The sequence below is a fragment of the Nomascus leucogenys genome, chromosome 20 (assembly GCF_006542625.1).
Source record: "Nomascus leucogenys isolate Asia chromosome 20, Asia_NLE_v1, whole genome shotgun sequence".
Classification (NCBI taxonomy): domain Eukaryota; kingdom Metazoa; phylum Chordata; class Mammalia; order Primates; family Hylobatidae; genus Nomascus; species Nomascus leucogenys.
In genome coordinates this window covers 44,641,248-44,656,147 of record NC_044400.1, presented here as the reverse complement: position 1 = coordinate 44,656,147, position 14,900 = coordinate 44,641,248, and the positions used below count along the sequence as shown (strand labels likewise).

The 14,900-nt window shown below is 41.0% G+C and overlaps 1 protein-coding gene across 10 annotated transcripts in view; it reads left to right on the top strand.

Moving 5' to 3' along the window:
- Positions 1–14,900, top strand: part of LIMCH1 (LIM and calponin homology domains 1) — a 338,444-nt gene that overhangs the window by 311,998 nt on the left and 11,546 nt on the right. For 3 of the 10 annotated variants that reach the window (XM_030801291.1, XM_030801287.1, XM_030801289.1), the window contains 7 exons: positions 2,721–2,801; positions 6,386–6,478; positions 7,337–7,441; positions 8,715–8,842; positions 10,784–10,905; positions 12,100–12,220; positions 14,256–14,333. In XM_030801291.1, coding sequence (XP_030657151.1) covers positions 2,721–2,801; positions 6,386–6,478; positions 7,337–7,441; positions 8,715–8,842; positions 10,784–10,905; positions 12,100–12,220; positions 14,256–14,333 — 728 coding nt within the window. Of the gene's footprint in view, positions 1–2,717; positions 2,802–6,385; positions 6,479–7,336; positions 7,442–8,714; positions 8,843–10,783; positions 10,906–12,099; positions 12,221–14,255; positions 14,343–14,900 lie in introns of all 10 variants that reach the window. The other 7 variants (XM_030801286.1, XM_030801288.1, XM_003258624.3 and 4 more) reach the window with 4 other exon arrangements.

Sequence of the window (14,900 nt, the reverse complement as noted above, 5' to 3'; positions counted from 1 at the left end):
GAAAGGGACTCTGATGGTAGGAGATGCATTACCCCGCATGAAGGGATTCCATTCATTTATTCAACAAACATTTGTTGAGGGCCTAAAAATATAAGGTCTTGGGGTAGATAGGAGGATGAGTGGCCCTTCCTGCCTCCTGAAGAATCCCTAGGCCACAGGAAGATACGGACTTGTAAACAGGTAAATTGTACAACAAAGTGGGTTAAATGCTGTCCATTCTGACTTCCTCTAGCACCTTTTACCTCTCTTATGATAGTTATCACACTGTCTTCTGGTCATATGCATATATTGGTCACTCTTCCACTCCACACGCACTCAGGTGTAAGCTCCATGAGGCTGGGCCACTTGGCCAGCTGGTACCCCCGCCCTGGCCCACAGTCAGTGCCCAGCAAATAATCTGCAAAAGAAGGAGCAAGATCATTGTTTCGTTCTCTCTTGTTTATCATGCTGGTTTCTTCCCCTTTATCCTCCTCTTAAAATACCCACTGCTTTCCTCTGTTGCCTTTTAACACATATTCTGTATTTTCTGTGCTCAATCCCCCCACCGCACACTTCCTCCTCCTATCTGCCCACTCCTTACTTGACTTATTCCTGAAAGCACCTCCTAGTGAAATTTAGAAATTAAATAAATCCTAATTGTTTCTCTTATTTTCCTACTATTGGACTTTCCTCAGTGGTTTTTCCATGGCTTTATTCACATAAACATCCCCTTTTCCCTCAAAAGACAAAGAGGGGCCATACCCCTGGAAGAGCTTCTGAATGTTTAAACCACCTCGAAGTTCTAGAACAATGACAGGTGGAGCCAACTTCCAACACCATTAAATTCCAATAGAATTTCCCATCTGGTGTAACCACATTTGGATAACATTTATGGTCATCCAAGGGAGTTTGGGAAATTTTAGATTACAGATGCTCTTCAACTTAAGAATGGGGTTACAGCCCAGTAAAGACATTGTAAGTAGAAAATACTTTAAGTCAAAACTGCATTTGATATGCCCAACCTACTGAACATTATAGCTCAGCCTAGCCTACCTTAAATGTACTCAAAACATTATGTTAGCCTGCAGTTGGGCAAAATCATCTCACACAAAGCCTATTTTGTGATAAAGTGTTGAATATCTCATGAAATTTATTGAATACCATCCTAAAAGTGAAAAATAGAATGGCTGTTTGGGTATTTGAAGTACAGTTTCCACCAACTGCATATTGCTTTTGTACCATTATAAACTTGAAAAAATGTTAAGTTAAACCATCCTAAGTTGGGGACCATCTGTATACACAATTAAATGATTTTCCCCCTGCATAACTTCCAAGAGCCTGTAATATGCTAATGTGCAGTGTGAAACTCAGGAGTGGCAAGCAGGAAGCGATAAGCTAGTATCCCTAGATTATTGGCCCACTTGGGTTTGACTATTCTGTGAGCATCATGGCCATCCCAATCAATTGCAGGAAGCACAGCAGCAACAGTACAAAATGAGGCCCATGTTTCATTTGTCCAAATATATTAAAGTTCTAAATATTTATGAAGTTATAAATCAAGCATCACCCATAGCCTGGCCTGCATTCTCTGCCTGAAGATACTTCCCTGGGCCAGCCCACCTGCCATGCACCTGAATGGTAATGTGGATCTGTTGGGGGCCAGGAAGAGTGGGAGGTGGGCTGGCCCAGGTACCCTGGGCACTAACTGGATCTATCAAAGCCTTGGATAGGACTGACCCTGTTCATCTTCCCAGGCTACCAGGGTACATAGATTCTGCCTGCACCCCTCCCCACCCCAACCCTGTTTCCCATCCCACCCTTGCCTTGCTTTTTCAACTCAAGATTCCCAGGCAGTTGCCTTCCTGTCCTACCCCATCAGAACAAAGGGAAGGGAGGAGCACAGTTGTTGTGCCCTGGTCTGCCTGGGCACCTACTCCGGGCGACTGGGGCAGCCGACTTTAAACACAGCAGCCCCTCTTTTCCTGGTTTCCTGGGGGCAGGCCGTGATTTCCCTTCCCCCCACCCCCCACCTGCACCCTCCCAGTCTCATATTCTGTTACCTGGGCACCTCCTTCGGTTCATGGATTTTTCTCTGTTATTCCTCATTATTTACTTGGTTCCCAAACTTGCAAAAACCTTTTATTAATACAAAAAGGAAGTAAGTCTTTGAGCTTGAGTGTTTGTGTCATGAGGGCCCCAGGGCAAGTGATCTGCTTGCCTGGATCTTAGGTGGTACTGGTGAGCACTGGTGAGTTAAATAACCCACTGTAGGGAAAGGTGGTATGGAAAAGCAACAGCAGTATAAAAGATTAGTTTTGTAGCGTGGCAAACACCACTTCTTACAAAATGCATTTCTGCTAAAATAACCGGTCTCGTTTGCTTGGACCCAGGATCAATATGCAGAATAAGCACCTTAGGCTCAGAAGCATGAATGCATTTAAGAGAAAACACTTCTAAGAGAAATGAAGCAAAGCCTTCCAATGCCAGTGGCTAATTGCTTTGTGTTTTCATTAGCTCCAAAAAGATTCAGAGAATCATACCAGCGTCTTGGAAGTAAACCAAAGAGGGACTAAGATTAAAAAATGGTTTCTGGCACCAAAGAGGATGTTTAGATATATGAAGCCTTCTGCTTCTGTGTGTCAATCTGGGTGCCAGGCCAGAGGCCAATTGCCTTCTCTTGACCTGGCCTGTCCCTTGAGTACATGGCTCAATTCTGATCATGGTTTTATTTTTCTAAGCAGTTTAAGTTCTGGGCATGGGACCCAGAAGAGGAGCGCAGGCGACAGGAAAAATGGCAGCAGGAACAGGAACGTTTGCTCCAGGTAGGATGGGATTTGCTGCTTTTTTTGTTTTTCCTTTTCTGTCGTCTTTCCATTGCATTAAATAGACTTTTAGCACAGGAAATGAATGGAATCAAGTTATTCTCAGAAGTTAGTAAGTCTCAAGTCAGTTCATTTTTTGTCCTTGTAACAGGGTACCCTGTGTCTCATTCTTCCTGCCAACGACTGCAATAATGACCATGATGAAAAACCATTCATATTAACGCTGAACCAGAAAACCCTCCAAGTATGGTTAAGGGCCAGTCTACCCATTCATCACCTCCTTAGTTGCCAATCAATTTCCGGTCAAGTAGCAGTGGGAATGAATTATCTAAAAGCTCTCTGCTAGCATACACGTGAAATAAAATTTAGCCTCAGTCTAGTTTCTTAAATAGAAACTTTTGCTCTACCTTTGAGGGCTGGGTGTGTTGGCCCAAGACTGTAATCCCAGCACTTTGGGAGGCCGATGTGAGTGCATCACCTGAGGTCAGGAGTTGGAGACCAGCCTGGCCAACATGACGAAACCCCGTCTCTACCAAAAATACAAAAATTAGCTGGGCGTGGTGGTGCACACATGTAATTCCTGCTACCTGGGAGGCTGAGACAGGAGAAAAACTTGAACCCAGAAGGCAGAATTTGCAGTGAGCTGAGATCATGCCACTGCACTCCAGCCTAGACAAGAGAGTGGGAATGTCTCGGAAAAAAAAAAAAAAAAAGCTGATGTGAGTGGATAACCTGAGGTCAGGAGTTGGAGACCAGCCTGACCAACATGGAGAAACCCCATCTCTACTAAAAATACAAAATTAGCCAGGCATGGTGGCACATGCCTGTAATCCCAGCTAGGGAGGCTGAGACAGGAGAATCATTTGAATCCGTGAGGCAGAGGTTGCAGTGAGCCGAGATCACACCATTGCACTGCAGCCTGGACAAGTACAAAACTCTGTCTCGAAAAAAAAAAAAAGAAAAGAAAAAGAAATGTTTGCTCTACCTTTGAGTAAAAGCTGCTGATTATCAATTCTAGAAAAATTCTAGTAGTAAGTTCATCATATTCCCACTTCGTGCCAGTTTTATGGATTAACAGGGCTTTAAAAGGTAACCTAGCAAACTAAAGAACTAACCCATGTTGGGTACCTGGGATGTGCCAGGAACTGAGGTTAGTGCTTGACATTTTTACTTCATTTATCCTCAAACAGCACTTCAAAGTATGCCTTATTAGCCCTTGTTTGCAATTGAAGAAAGTAAAGTTCACTGAAATTAAGTTAATTGCCCAAGGTTACACAACTAACAGGTGTCAAGACCAGATTCAAATCCGAGTCTGGATGACTTTAAAAGTCATGCTCCTTCCACTACATTCCCACTAGTACTGATTTTACAAAAATTAATAAATAAATAAAGGAAAATAATGTTAAATCTCATTAATTTTGATGACTTTCTGCTGCTTGTAGAAAGCAATGCTTTTTTTGGCGTTTGTTCATTTTTTAAATTATACTTTAAGTTCTGGGATACATGTGCAGAACGGGCAGGTTTGTTACATAGGTAAACACATGTCATGGTGGTTTGCTGCACCCACCAACCTGTCATCTACATTAGGTATTTCTCCTAATGCTGTCCCTCCCCTAGCCCCCCAACCCCTGACAGGCCCCAGTGTGTGGTGTTCCCCTCCCTGTGTCCATGTGTTCTCGTTGTTCAGCTCCCACTTATGAGTGAGAACATGCAATGTGTAGAAAGCAATGCTTAATGCAAGTTTATTTTACTTAATTTTTCTTTTCTTTCTTTTTTTTTTTTTTCCTAATCCTTTTGGCTTATTTCCCAGGGATGAGGTGGTAGACGGTGATTTAAATAGCAGTAGTAGATGGTAGTGTGGTTTTGGCTCTGCCTGTTACGTTTGGCGTTTTGTAACTTGCAGAAGGTTAAGCTTTCAATACCAAACTGTTAGTAGGAACCCGATTCATCAAAGTCTCGGGGCTACTGGGATTTGAGGTCCATTGTGAGACCTCAGTGCACCCCTGACCATTTGCTCGTCTCTGGGAGAGTTAGATGCTCATTCCCCAGCTAAATGGTGAACAGCCAAGAGTCAAATTTCCACATGGTGAAGTCAGGCAAATGTGCTCCCCACTGTGGTGCTCTGTTACATGCCAAGGGGTGACCCTGGTAGCAGAGGCAGGCACCAGGCCTTTGTATTGCTCCTGTGTTTCTAACTTGTTGCCTGGTATGGCATGGTGGGTTGTGGGCCAAGGTGTCTGTAGGGGAGGGCATGAGAGAGAGAGAGAGAGAGAAATTGTGTGTGTGCGTGTGTGTGTGTGTGTGTGTGTGTGTGAGAGAGAGAAATACTACATCTTTCACTCTCTGCATCTCTGCATCATCAGTTCATCCTCTTGGTGAGGGGAACACGTGATGTAAGCTCCTAGAACCAAGAAGCCTAAGAAGCTTTACTTGTTTTCAGCTTTTATGTAGTTTTAAGGTCTCTTTCCTGTATTCTAAAAAGCCCCTGAAGTCCCTCTCTAAAACTTTACAATATTTGGTTTTCATAGCAAATTTTTACCAGGAAATAAAGAGCATGCCATGGGTTGATCAACAATGATTTTGTTAGAGTTAATAAGAACACCAGGCTCCAGAGAATGCCAAGAAAGTCCTTCTGCTCCTAAGATACCGACAAAACAGGTGATACCTGGAGGAAATCTCAGTGGCTTCCCCATGAAGACAGAAGCAGACTCGTTTCAGCCTCGAAGAGAGGATTGACAATAGTCAGCCTAAAATATTTGAGTGTGTGCACCACACATCAATGGTTCCTTTGTCTCTGTCATGTCAGGATGCCATTCCCAACGCATCAGGAGTGTCACTTCTCATTTTATGCATTAATTTTAATCCCCATTTATTCATTTCTTCTAATCAGCCATCAAGGACTCCAGTCACATTTTGAACACCATTTTTATTCATAGTAGTTCTTTTTCCCCCTAGAAATGGTGACTTCTGCTGCATTATTTCTGAAAGCAAAAATGGCAGTTCTGAAGAAGTACTCTAATGGATTGTTTAAAAACTGCTCTTAATTCAGAAGTTACTTAAAGCTAGGAAGACTATTTTGGTAGAATAGTCACAAGCAAAGAGTAATTCAGCTACTCAGCTAATTATCATCTTGTCCACAGTGGACCTTTCTGTATTGTGTGTCTAATAAACCTTCAAGGTTTTTCATCTTTTATTACACTCTCCTCGCAGCAATGCATTTCTATTAGTGGAATGGCAAAACTCATCTCTAAAGGGTCCAATAAAACCAAACTATTGGTTTAACACACCTGGAACAAAACCTGAGTGAAGGAAGATTTTAGAGGCTTTCCACCTTTCCGTCTTTTCTCTTTCTGTAAGCAAAACATTAGCAGCAGAAAATACTGCTGTCTGTTGGATTATGTTCCCAAAATGTTTGAGTGCCACAAAACCATATTCCCTTTTTATTGCATGAATCAATTAGATTCAGAATCCTTACAAGAAGAAGATAATCTTGCAACATATTGTACATGGTGGTTTAGGGGGGAAAATTCCCGATGACATGTGCAATGGTCAGTTGAGAACAATCTATGGAAATTCCATAACAGGAGAGATACCAGAAGGAGCAGGACAAGCTGAAAGAAGAGTGGGAAAAGGCCCAAAAGGAGGTGGAAGAGGAAGAACGCAGATACTATGAGGAGGTAGGAAATTCCCAAGAAGGAATTTGACCTTGTCGTCCCAATTCCTCAAAGTCTAGCAACACTCTGTGTCTGTGGCATGCGGATGCATGTGGCTGTGTCTGACTCTTTACTGACAGCAGAATCCCATCAACCTCTTTAAAACAGTCATGTCATTTAGGTTCTAAAAGACCACAATTCCTCACAAATACAGTTCGTGATAAGGGTATGTTGAGTCACGGTCAAGGAAGATGATACAATTACATCTGTTCTCTAATCAGTGAGTGAGATTCTTGATTGATCTTAGAGAGGTGACATGAAATAATCAGTTCCATTCATTTGTGTGTTTGTTTGTTGTTTGGTAATAGTGAATTAATTTTATGAGGATAATTTTGATATTGAGGCTGAATGAATGCATTTACTATATAGCACTAAAGAGATTTGGAGGAGAAGAGAATTTTGTTTAGGTTCATTTTGTTTTTTAAATGAATAAGCCAAAACACATTAGATAACTTAAAGGGGGCTGCATTTTATGTATATTATCTAAAGTTTGTTCATGATTCATATTGTGAATTTTATATTCAACAATACTTTTTGTGCATAATCAGATCCCTAATAGCATTTCTAATTAGGCTTCTTATATCAGTCTAACTAATTAATTTGCAGAGTCTTTGTTTTTCAAAATTAAATGTTAATTTCTAAATTATTACCCATGGAGAGTGTTATATGATTTGCATGCTTTTGGAAAATAAGACTTTTTAAAATGCCCTGCTTGTTTGAACATATTCTGATTTTTTTCTAAAGTACTTTAATGACATTTTTCTCTTGACAAATATGATTTTTATTTTCCCCCCTTTCATCAATTTCTGTCCTTCCCCTTAGGAGCGTAAGATAATTGAAGACACTGTGGTTCCATTTACTGTTTCTTCAAGTTCCGCTGACCAGCTGTCTACCTCTTCCTCCATGACTGAAGGCAGTGGGACAATGGTGAGACCACAGATTAAAAGCAATTTGTGAAATAAATAAATCTGAATAGAAGTACAAAACCCCAAGACCAAGGTTACCCAACAGACTCACTAGTTTAAATCCAAGACTAGCTATTCCCCTAGAATCACGTCAGCTACTATGTGGCCATTGTACCCCATTGTTCTATCACTGCTGCAGCCAAACTCTAGAGTCATTTCCTGGGGAGTGGTAAAGTCATTACCCCAGCAAGATCTATCCCAGTAGTCTGGAAGCCAAAGTCTTTCCACACCTGGCTGGCAAGTTCTCAATTAGTGAAATCATGTTCTGGAATATCCTTCTCACAGCCCAGTTGCCAGATCATTCATTCATTCAATAGATATTTTTATTCCCTTCTGCCGTACTATACATTCCTTTCCATTGTTTGGCAGCAGCAGAGATGTCAATAATATGTTCTCTACCAGCATCCATGAAAATTGCCTCTAACCCCCCACATTCCACAAGACCTGTAGTCCCAGCTGCCTGGGAGGCTGAGGCAGAAGGATCCCTTAAGCCCAGGAGGTAAAGGCTGCAGTAAACATGATCTTGCCATTGCACCACTGTACTCCAGCGCGGGTGAGAGAACAAGACCCTATCTCTAAAGGAAATAATAATAATAAAAAAAACTAATGCATGCTGGCCTTAACACTTAGGTGATGGGTGAAGCAAACCACCATGGCACATGTTTATATATGTAACAAACCTGCACATCCTGCATATGTACCCCAAAACTTAAAACAACAAATTAAAAAACCTAAATAAATAAATAAAATGAACTTATGTAGGACAGCACTAAAAACAAACAAAAATTCACAAGAAATTTACATGTTGTCTTTGAAGGCCAGAGAGAGCCTATAAAGTCTGGTCTGCCTCCACATTCCCCAAATAAGGTCATAGAAGATGGAAGTACGGGCAGAAGTTATGTCAAGACCTGGGTAGTCCATAATCCACATAAAGGAAAATAACCTGTGGATACCAGAAAACCATTTGTCCTGAAATGAGCGGTCCTATGACTGTTTTATTTTGAAAGAGGGGTTTTCTAATCAATTCCCTCTTGTGATAACTTTCTAAAGAGATTCAGATTATACATTTATTCCAAATAGTTGGAAATCAGTTGCTATTCAGTTAATTTGGACAACTGTTCTTTAAATTATAGATAACATGATTGAAAAATACTTCAAATATCCCTGGCCAGAGATAAGGGTTATATAGTGTGTTTAAAATTTATACTTAAGATTTTCATTGTTTTTCTCCTTAGAATAAGATAGACCTGGGAAACTGTCAAGATGAAAAACAAGACAGAAGATGGAAGAAATCATTCCAGGGAGATGACAGTGACTTATTGCTGAAGACTAGGGAAAGTGATCGACTGGAGGAGAAGGGCAGGTATGAGCCCATCCCAGGCCGTCCATGAAAATGTACAAGGCTGGGCTCTGCTCATGCACACCCAGGAAGGGTACTCATTGCTGATGCAAATTATATTCAGCTTCAAAATGAATGTTCCAGTAATACATTACATATTGTTTGGACATATTTTGTAATAGGTCTAAAATCAGTGCCCTTATGCTTTTGAATATGAATAGCCTTAATTTTTTTCTTTCTTTTTTTTTTTTTCTTGAGATGGAGTCTCACTGTCTCAGGCTGGAGTGCCATGGTGCGATCTTGGCTCACTGCAACTGCCACCTCCCAGGTTCAAGCGAGTCTCCTGCCTCAGCCTCCCAAGTAGTTGGGACTACAGGCACGTGCCACCACGCTCAGTTAATTTTTGTATTTTTAGTAGAGATGGGGTTTCGTCATGTTGGTCAGGCTGGTCTCGAACTCCTGACCTCAGGTGATCCACCTGCCTCCACCTCCTGAAGTACTGGGATTACAGGTGTGAGCCACCATGCCTAAATAGCCTTATTTTTAAATAGGCAAACTCTTTTTTAAACAAAGGGGGACAGTATCAGTCTTCAAAAGCTGATTCAAAGTCCCAAACCTAAATATTACTCACTTGAAATGATGAATGTGTCTGGAGCGATAGAAATTGAAATGAGAACCTGGGGTCCCACCACTGTGGTTTCATTGTGGACCTGAAGTTGGCCATTATTATCCCCTGAGCTGTAAGAAATCATGTTTGCTCTGGTGGTAGTATAAAGCATAACCAACTAATCAATTGGTTATGGGTAGTCATCCCACCCATGCTCTACTGTGTTCCATGGGAGATCAGAGAAGGACAGCTAGGGACCCCTGGAGCACTCAAAACTAGCTCATACTGGAGCAGACTCTGGTTGTGGCTGAGGGTTGTAATGGGTTTATTCATGCCACCCCACCCCATCCCTTACCTAGAAGGGACGCACAGACAGCCCAAGAAGCTGGCAGTGCTCTGCTACCAACATGTTCTTCATGAGAAAGATGTTTTCCTCTGGGGCTCTGAGTTACCAGATAGGTATTGGCAAGAGTGCATGCATGTGCACACACACAGCATCCCAGAGGGATCTGAGGCATGAAAGGCTAAGTGTCATTTTCAAAGACTGGCCAACTTGAAAGGTTGGCTGGGAGCAGAGCTTTCCTGGTGGGATTTTGCTCTGCGAATTCTCCTATGCTCATCAGCTAGAAGACTGGTTAAATTGTAAGCTACAGGTGCTCAGGGCTATGTCCAGAAACTGTAGAGCCCTTGGATGACTTTCCAGTTTAAACTCTTTAAAGGGACTTTTCAGTTTTATGCAATGAAAACCACTAGTCAGGAAGATCTGAATGATGCTGATAAGCTATTTACAAAATGTACAAAAAATGTAACTTTACAGAAGACCTTTGACCTTCATTTTTGCAATTTTTTGCATTTTTGCAATTGCTCGCATTTTTGCAATTTCTCCAGACAGGCATTTTACATGAATTTTAGCTAGTTCTCCAGGCTGTCCCTGTTTTCACCAGAAAAACTTTCCTTTTATCTCCTCCATCTGTTCATTCTTTGCACACAGAAGCCACTGAAAGTCCAGTGAGTTACCATGGTCTTCAAAGGTTCCATGTGGCTAAATTATTTTTACAGTAAGTCCTCTCTTGTGAATATCAGGTTAGCTCTGGCATTCCTTGAAATTATTAGAATGAAGACCTTTGTGGACAGAGAAGGCATCAGAAATGATAGTTTGTTGAGCTTGTTAAATGGGTGGATAATAGAAATTTGTAGTACTTTATCATTTTAAATCTATTTTAAAATAGAATAAATAAACAGTCCCATCTCTTTTTTTATATTGTAATTGGCACTTCCATCCTTCAAGTTATAGGACCAAGAAGGTCGATTCAGTTACTTTTCTCTCAGCTCTGAAGTATACCTCTTTATTTTAACAGCCTAACTGAAGGGGCCTTGGCTCATTCTGGGAACCCTGTATCAAAAGGAGTCCGTGAAGACCATCAGCTGGATACCGAGGCTGGGGCCCCACACTGTGGAACAAACCCACAGCTTGCTCAGGGTAAGAATGGAGAAGACCAGTTTCATTCAATGTTTAAATTGTTCTAAGACCCCCACATTGTCCAGAAAGCTATGATCTCTGCTGGCTGCAGGCTTCTCTCTAAGGGCCCTGGACTTCTAGCTTATGCCCAATATATAGTGAATAAACTCCTACCATCGTGTGCTCAGACTCTATAGGAACTTGCTGGGGACTCAGTGAGACCTGAGAGCGTGTTTGCACTTAAAAAAAAAAAAATGTAACTTTACAGAAAACCTTTGACCTTCATAAGTAGTGCATTCTGAGACTTCCTCAAATTCCCAGTTCCACCGTTGGACATATGCTCCCCATAAAATGCTTATGGAGGAGTGGAATCCCCAAAGCCGGGTGAGATGTGGGTGTTGGAATGTTGGGAAGGTCCCATCAGCTCCCATTGCCATTTCACCCTCATTGCCACCTGTGTCTCTCACGCTCCTGGCTCACCACAACAAAATTCAAATGTATTCCTCGCCAAAATGATCAAATTCTACATGCCAAGGGTCTTCAGGATCATTCCTAGATAACTGAAACTTCAAATGTTGAATAATACAAAGAGGAGGAGTGAGCTAAGAAGATGAAAGAGTGACCCTGGTAAATGTGTTTATTGCCAAAGCAAATCTGGTTGACCAAATAAACATTTTTCAATGGTGGAATTAATGAATTTTGCCTTAAATTTTTTAGCCTGTTGTCTATACAGATATTTACCTGGGTTGATTATAATACATAAGCATAGATTTGTGCATGTTCCCAAACAGAGATGTCCTGCAAGCTGAATACCATTCAGGTGCCCTATGGATTTAAACCACATCACAATTGGTGTGATCCATGAGTCAGAGAAAGCAATGGGTGTTCACTGTGTTTTAGAAATGATGTTCCAGGTTATAATTGCATCCACCCAGATTTGCTTTCTTTCATGCATAAGAAGTCAATATTTTAAAGTACTGTTTTATGACATCAGAAATCAGTGAGGAGAAAGGGCATGGTTCCTGACCTCCTTTGTTTCCAAAACTAAATCACGATGCAGTGATTTAAGTGGCCTCTCTAACCACCATGTGCCCATGACCTGCATGAAATTGCTATAAAACCTCAACAGGCATTAGCACTTTAAAGAAAGATGACTTCCTAGGTAGTAAGGTGATTTTACTGTGCACTACATTTATGTTCTTTAATTGGCCTCAGATCCATCCCAGAATCAGCAGATATCAAATCCAACGCACAGTTCAGAAGATGTGAAGCCAAAAACCCTCCCACTGGATAAAAGCATTAACCATCAGATCGAGTCCCCCAGTGAAAGGCGGAAGTGAGTAACCAGACACAATGGTTGTGGGATTCCCTTTTTGAAAAATTCATTTAGTTAGAAGGGGGAAGAATGAAAAATGTGAGACGGCAAGAGGACAACAGCATTTTTGTGCTTTCTGTCCATTAAATCTCATTGACAAGGTAGTCAATATAAATGGAAGTTTGGGACAGTCTTTCTGGCAAGTAAATATGTACTCTGAATTTATCAAGTTGTAATAGGCAAAGTTATGTTTTTAGCCCACAGATTTAAACATTGGAAAGCAGGTGCAGGCCTGTTGTGTTTGTAATTCATTTGAGTTAAATTGCCTTAGAACCTGTGGACAAAGTTTCGTTCAATGAAAAAAATGTTATTCTCTCATTATTATGCTCTCCTGTAAGGTAATTGCCTGAGCTGTAATTTAACTTTGTAAGAAAGTATTTTTGACAATAATAGTTTCTATCATGTTTGAACCATTTCAATATAATAGGCACTCTGTTGAAGAGTTTACATATATTTCTCTCCTTTTCATCCGTTAACTCACTGAACCCTTCCAATAACTTAATGAGATTGTTCCTGCCATTTTACAGATGACGAAATTGAGGCTCAAGGAAGTTAAATAACTTATCCAAATTATTTAACTGATTAAGTAGTAGAGGAATTCAAAACGAACCCTCAGTTTCACAGGATGATCATATTTGAGCCAGAGATTCCTTATAATCCAATGTTTAAAATGCTAACATTCATAGTACTGTAACCAATCATTCTACCTAGCGCCAGACCACCTCTATTCAGATTTTGACTCAGCCACTTGCCTACATTGGACCTTGAGCAAATTACTTAACCTTTCTCTGCCTCATTTATAAAATGGGAATAACAATAGTCCCTACCTCATAGGGTTTTGTGCCTGGCTAATAGTAAGTGTAGGTGATGATGATGATGATGATGATGATGATGATGATGATAATAACTTGTTTTGTAAGAGAAAAATATTTATTGTCTTATTTTTCTTGTTACATTTTCCTTTTTCCCAACGCAATATTTGAACCATTTCCTCTGTTTCTCTTATGTCTATCCAGTTTCATTTCTATTTGTCTGTATGACACTCACAATCAATAGAAGCTAAAATTGCCTAGAAGTAATCACTATTGTTATTGATTATTGCAGTGATGTTTAATCTTTTTTAAAGCATTGGTACTTATACTTTAGGGTGTTACATGAAAATGTGATATTTGGAGAAGACAAGCGTTCCCTGGCGAGGGAGGTTTGGGTGGGAAGCGGAATCAGGGAGTTATGCTGAAAGCGGGAGACACATGGACTCACACGCTGTTCACTTCTGTGTTGGTATTTTTCTTTCCCTTGTTCTTTTCTGTGTTCTACCCCTTTTCTTTACAAATGATATTAACTTTTAAAAGCAAGAGCCCAGAGCTGATGGCTTAATCACAGGCAGGGCTCACGTACAACCCTTCTAGTAGCTTCTAGCTGGGGGCTATTCTGACTTGCTGATGCCCACGACATATCAGTTGTTACATGTTTTGAACATGACCCTTCATCCCACGTATCCATAATGAATTTGTTGATAAGGGAAGTCACTGAAAATAGCTCCTTTAAGTTCTGCCCTTTATCTCTGGGCTCTCCTTGAAGATCTGCCCTGGATCCCTCCTCATCTTTCCCCTTCCACAGAGTCCATCGTTTTTATATCTAATTAGCATGCCAAAGCAATTTGGCTAGCAACTTAAAAAACAACCTGGCAATTTTAGCGAATGAAGAAATTAACTAAAAATAAAGATTATAAAAATATTCTGTCTTTTCTGTTCAGCAATGCCAGCATGCCAGCCTGGTTTTGATTTTATGTAGCTAATACATGTACAATTCTTGTTAGACATTTACTATTTTTGTTCATTAAAAAAAAATACTGCCAGGAAATGCTGTGGTCTTTGATTTGGTTGTCAAGAAAGTTTAATTTTATTTTATTTTCCCAATCTAAAATGTCTTTTTTTTAATGGAGTGTGGCTTCTCTTTGCTTGTCATAATTTTTGACTCCTTTACCACATTACAGGAAGAGTCCCCGAGAGCACTTCCAGGCTGGGCCTTTCTCTCCCTGTTCTCCCACCCCTCCCGGTCAGTCACCAAACAGGTACAAGAGGTCAGCAGGCCTTTCTGAGGCTGCTTTGTTGTGACTAGAGCTTGCCAAGCATCCTTTCAACTGAATTAGTGCTTGCCAAATAATTCTGAGGGATGTCTCCATCCACATCTCTTCCTACACACACACAGAGGCAAGAGGAAAGAGAACATTGTCCATCTGCCTGCAGATTTATCAGCTGCAAAAGAAAAAGTCAGGCCTGTGAGATTGGTGCCGCTATGGCCATAGGGCTTTAATTACATTGTGTGGAACCTCCAATCTAATAATAAAATCCACCAGACAATCGCCGGGCTCCAAAGCTGGCGCCTTTCCCTTCAAGAGGGCTCAGCCCTTCTAGGCAGGATCCGCTGATGGCTCTTACAGAGAACCAGACGGAGGCTGACAAACGAAACTTCATCCTTCTAACCTACTCCAGCTCTCTAATGATGACTTCTGGACATTAACTGGGCCCCATGATATTTTTAAAAGCCGCCTGAATTCCCGTTCCCTGGAGAGACAAATTACTGAGTGCTCAGAGATTTTCTTTGATGTAGAAATTTCATTTAACTACTGGATAAGAGG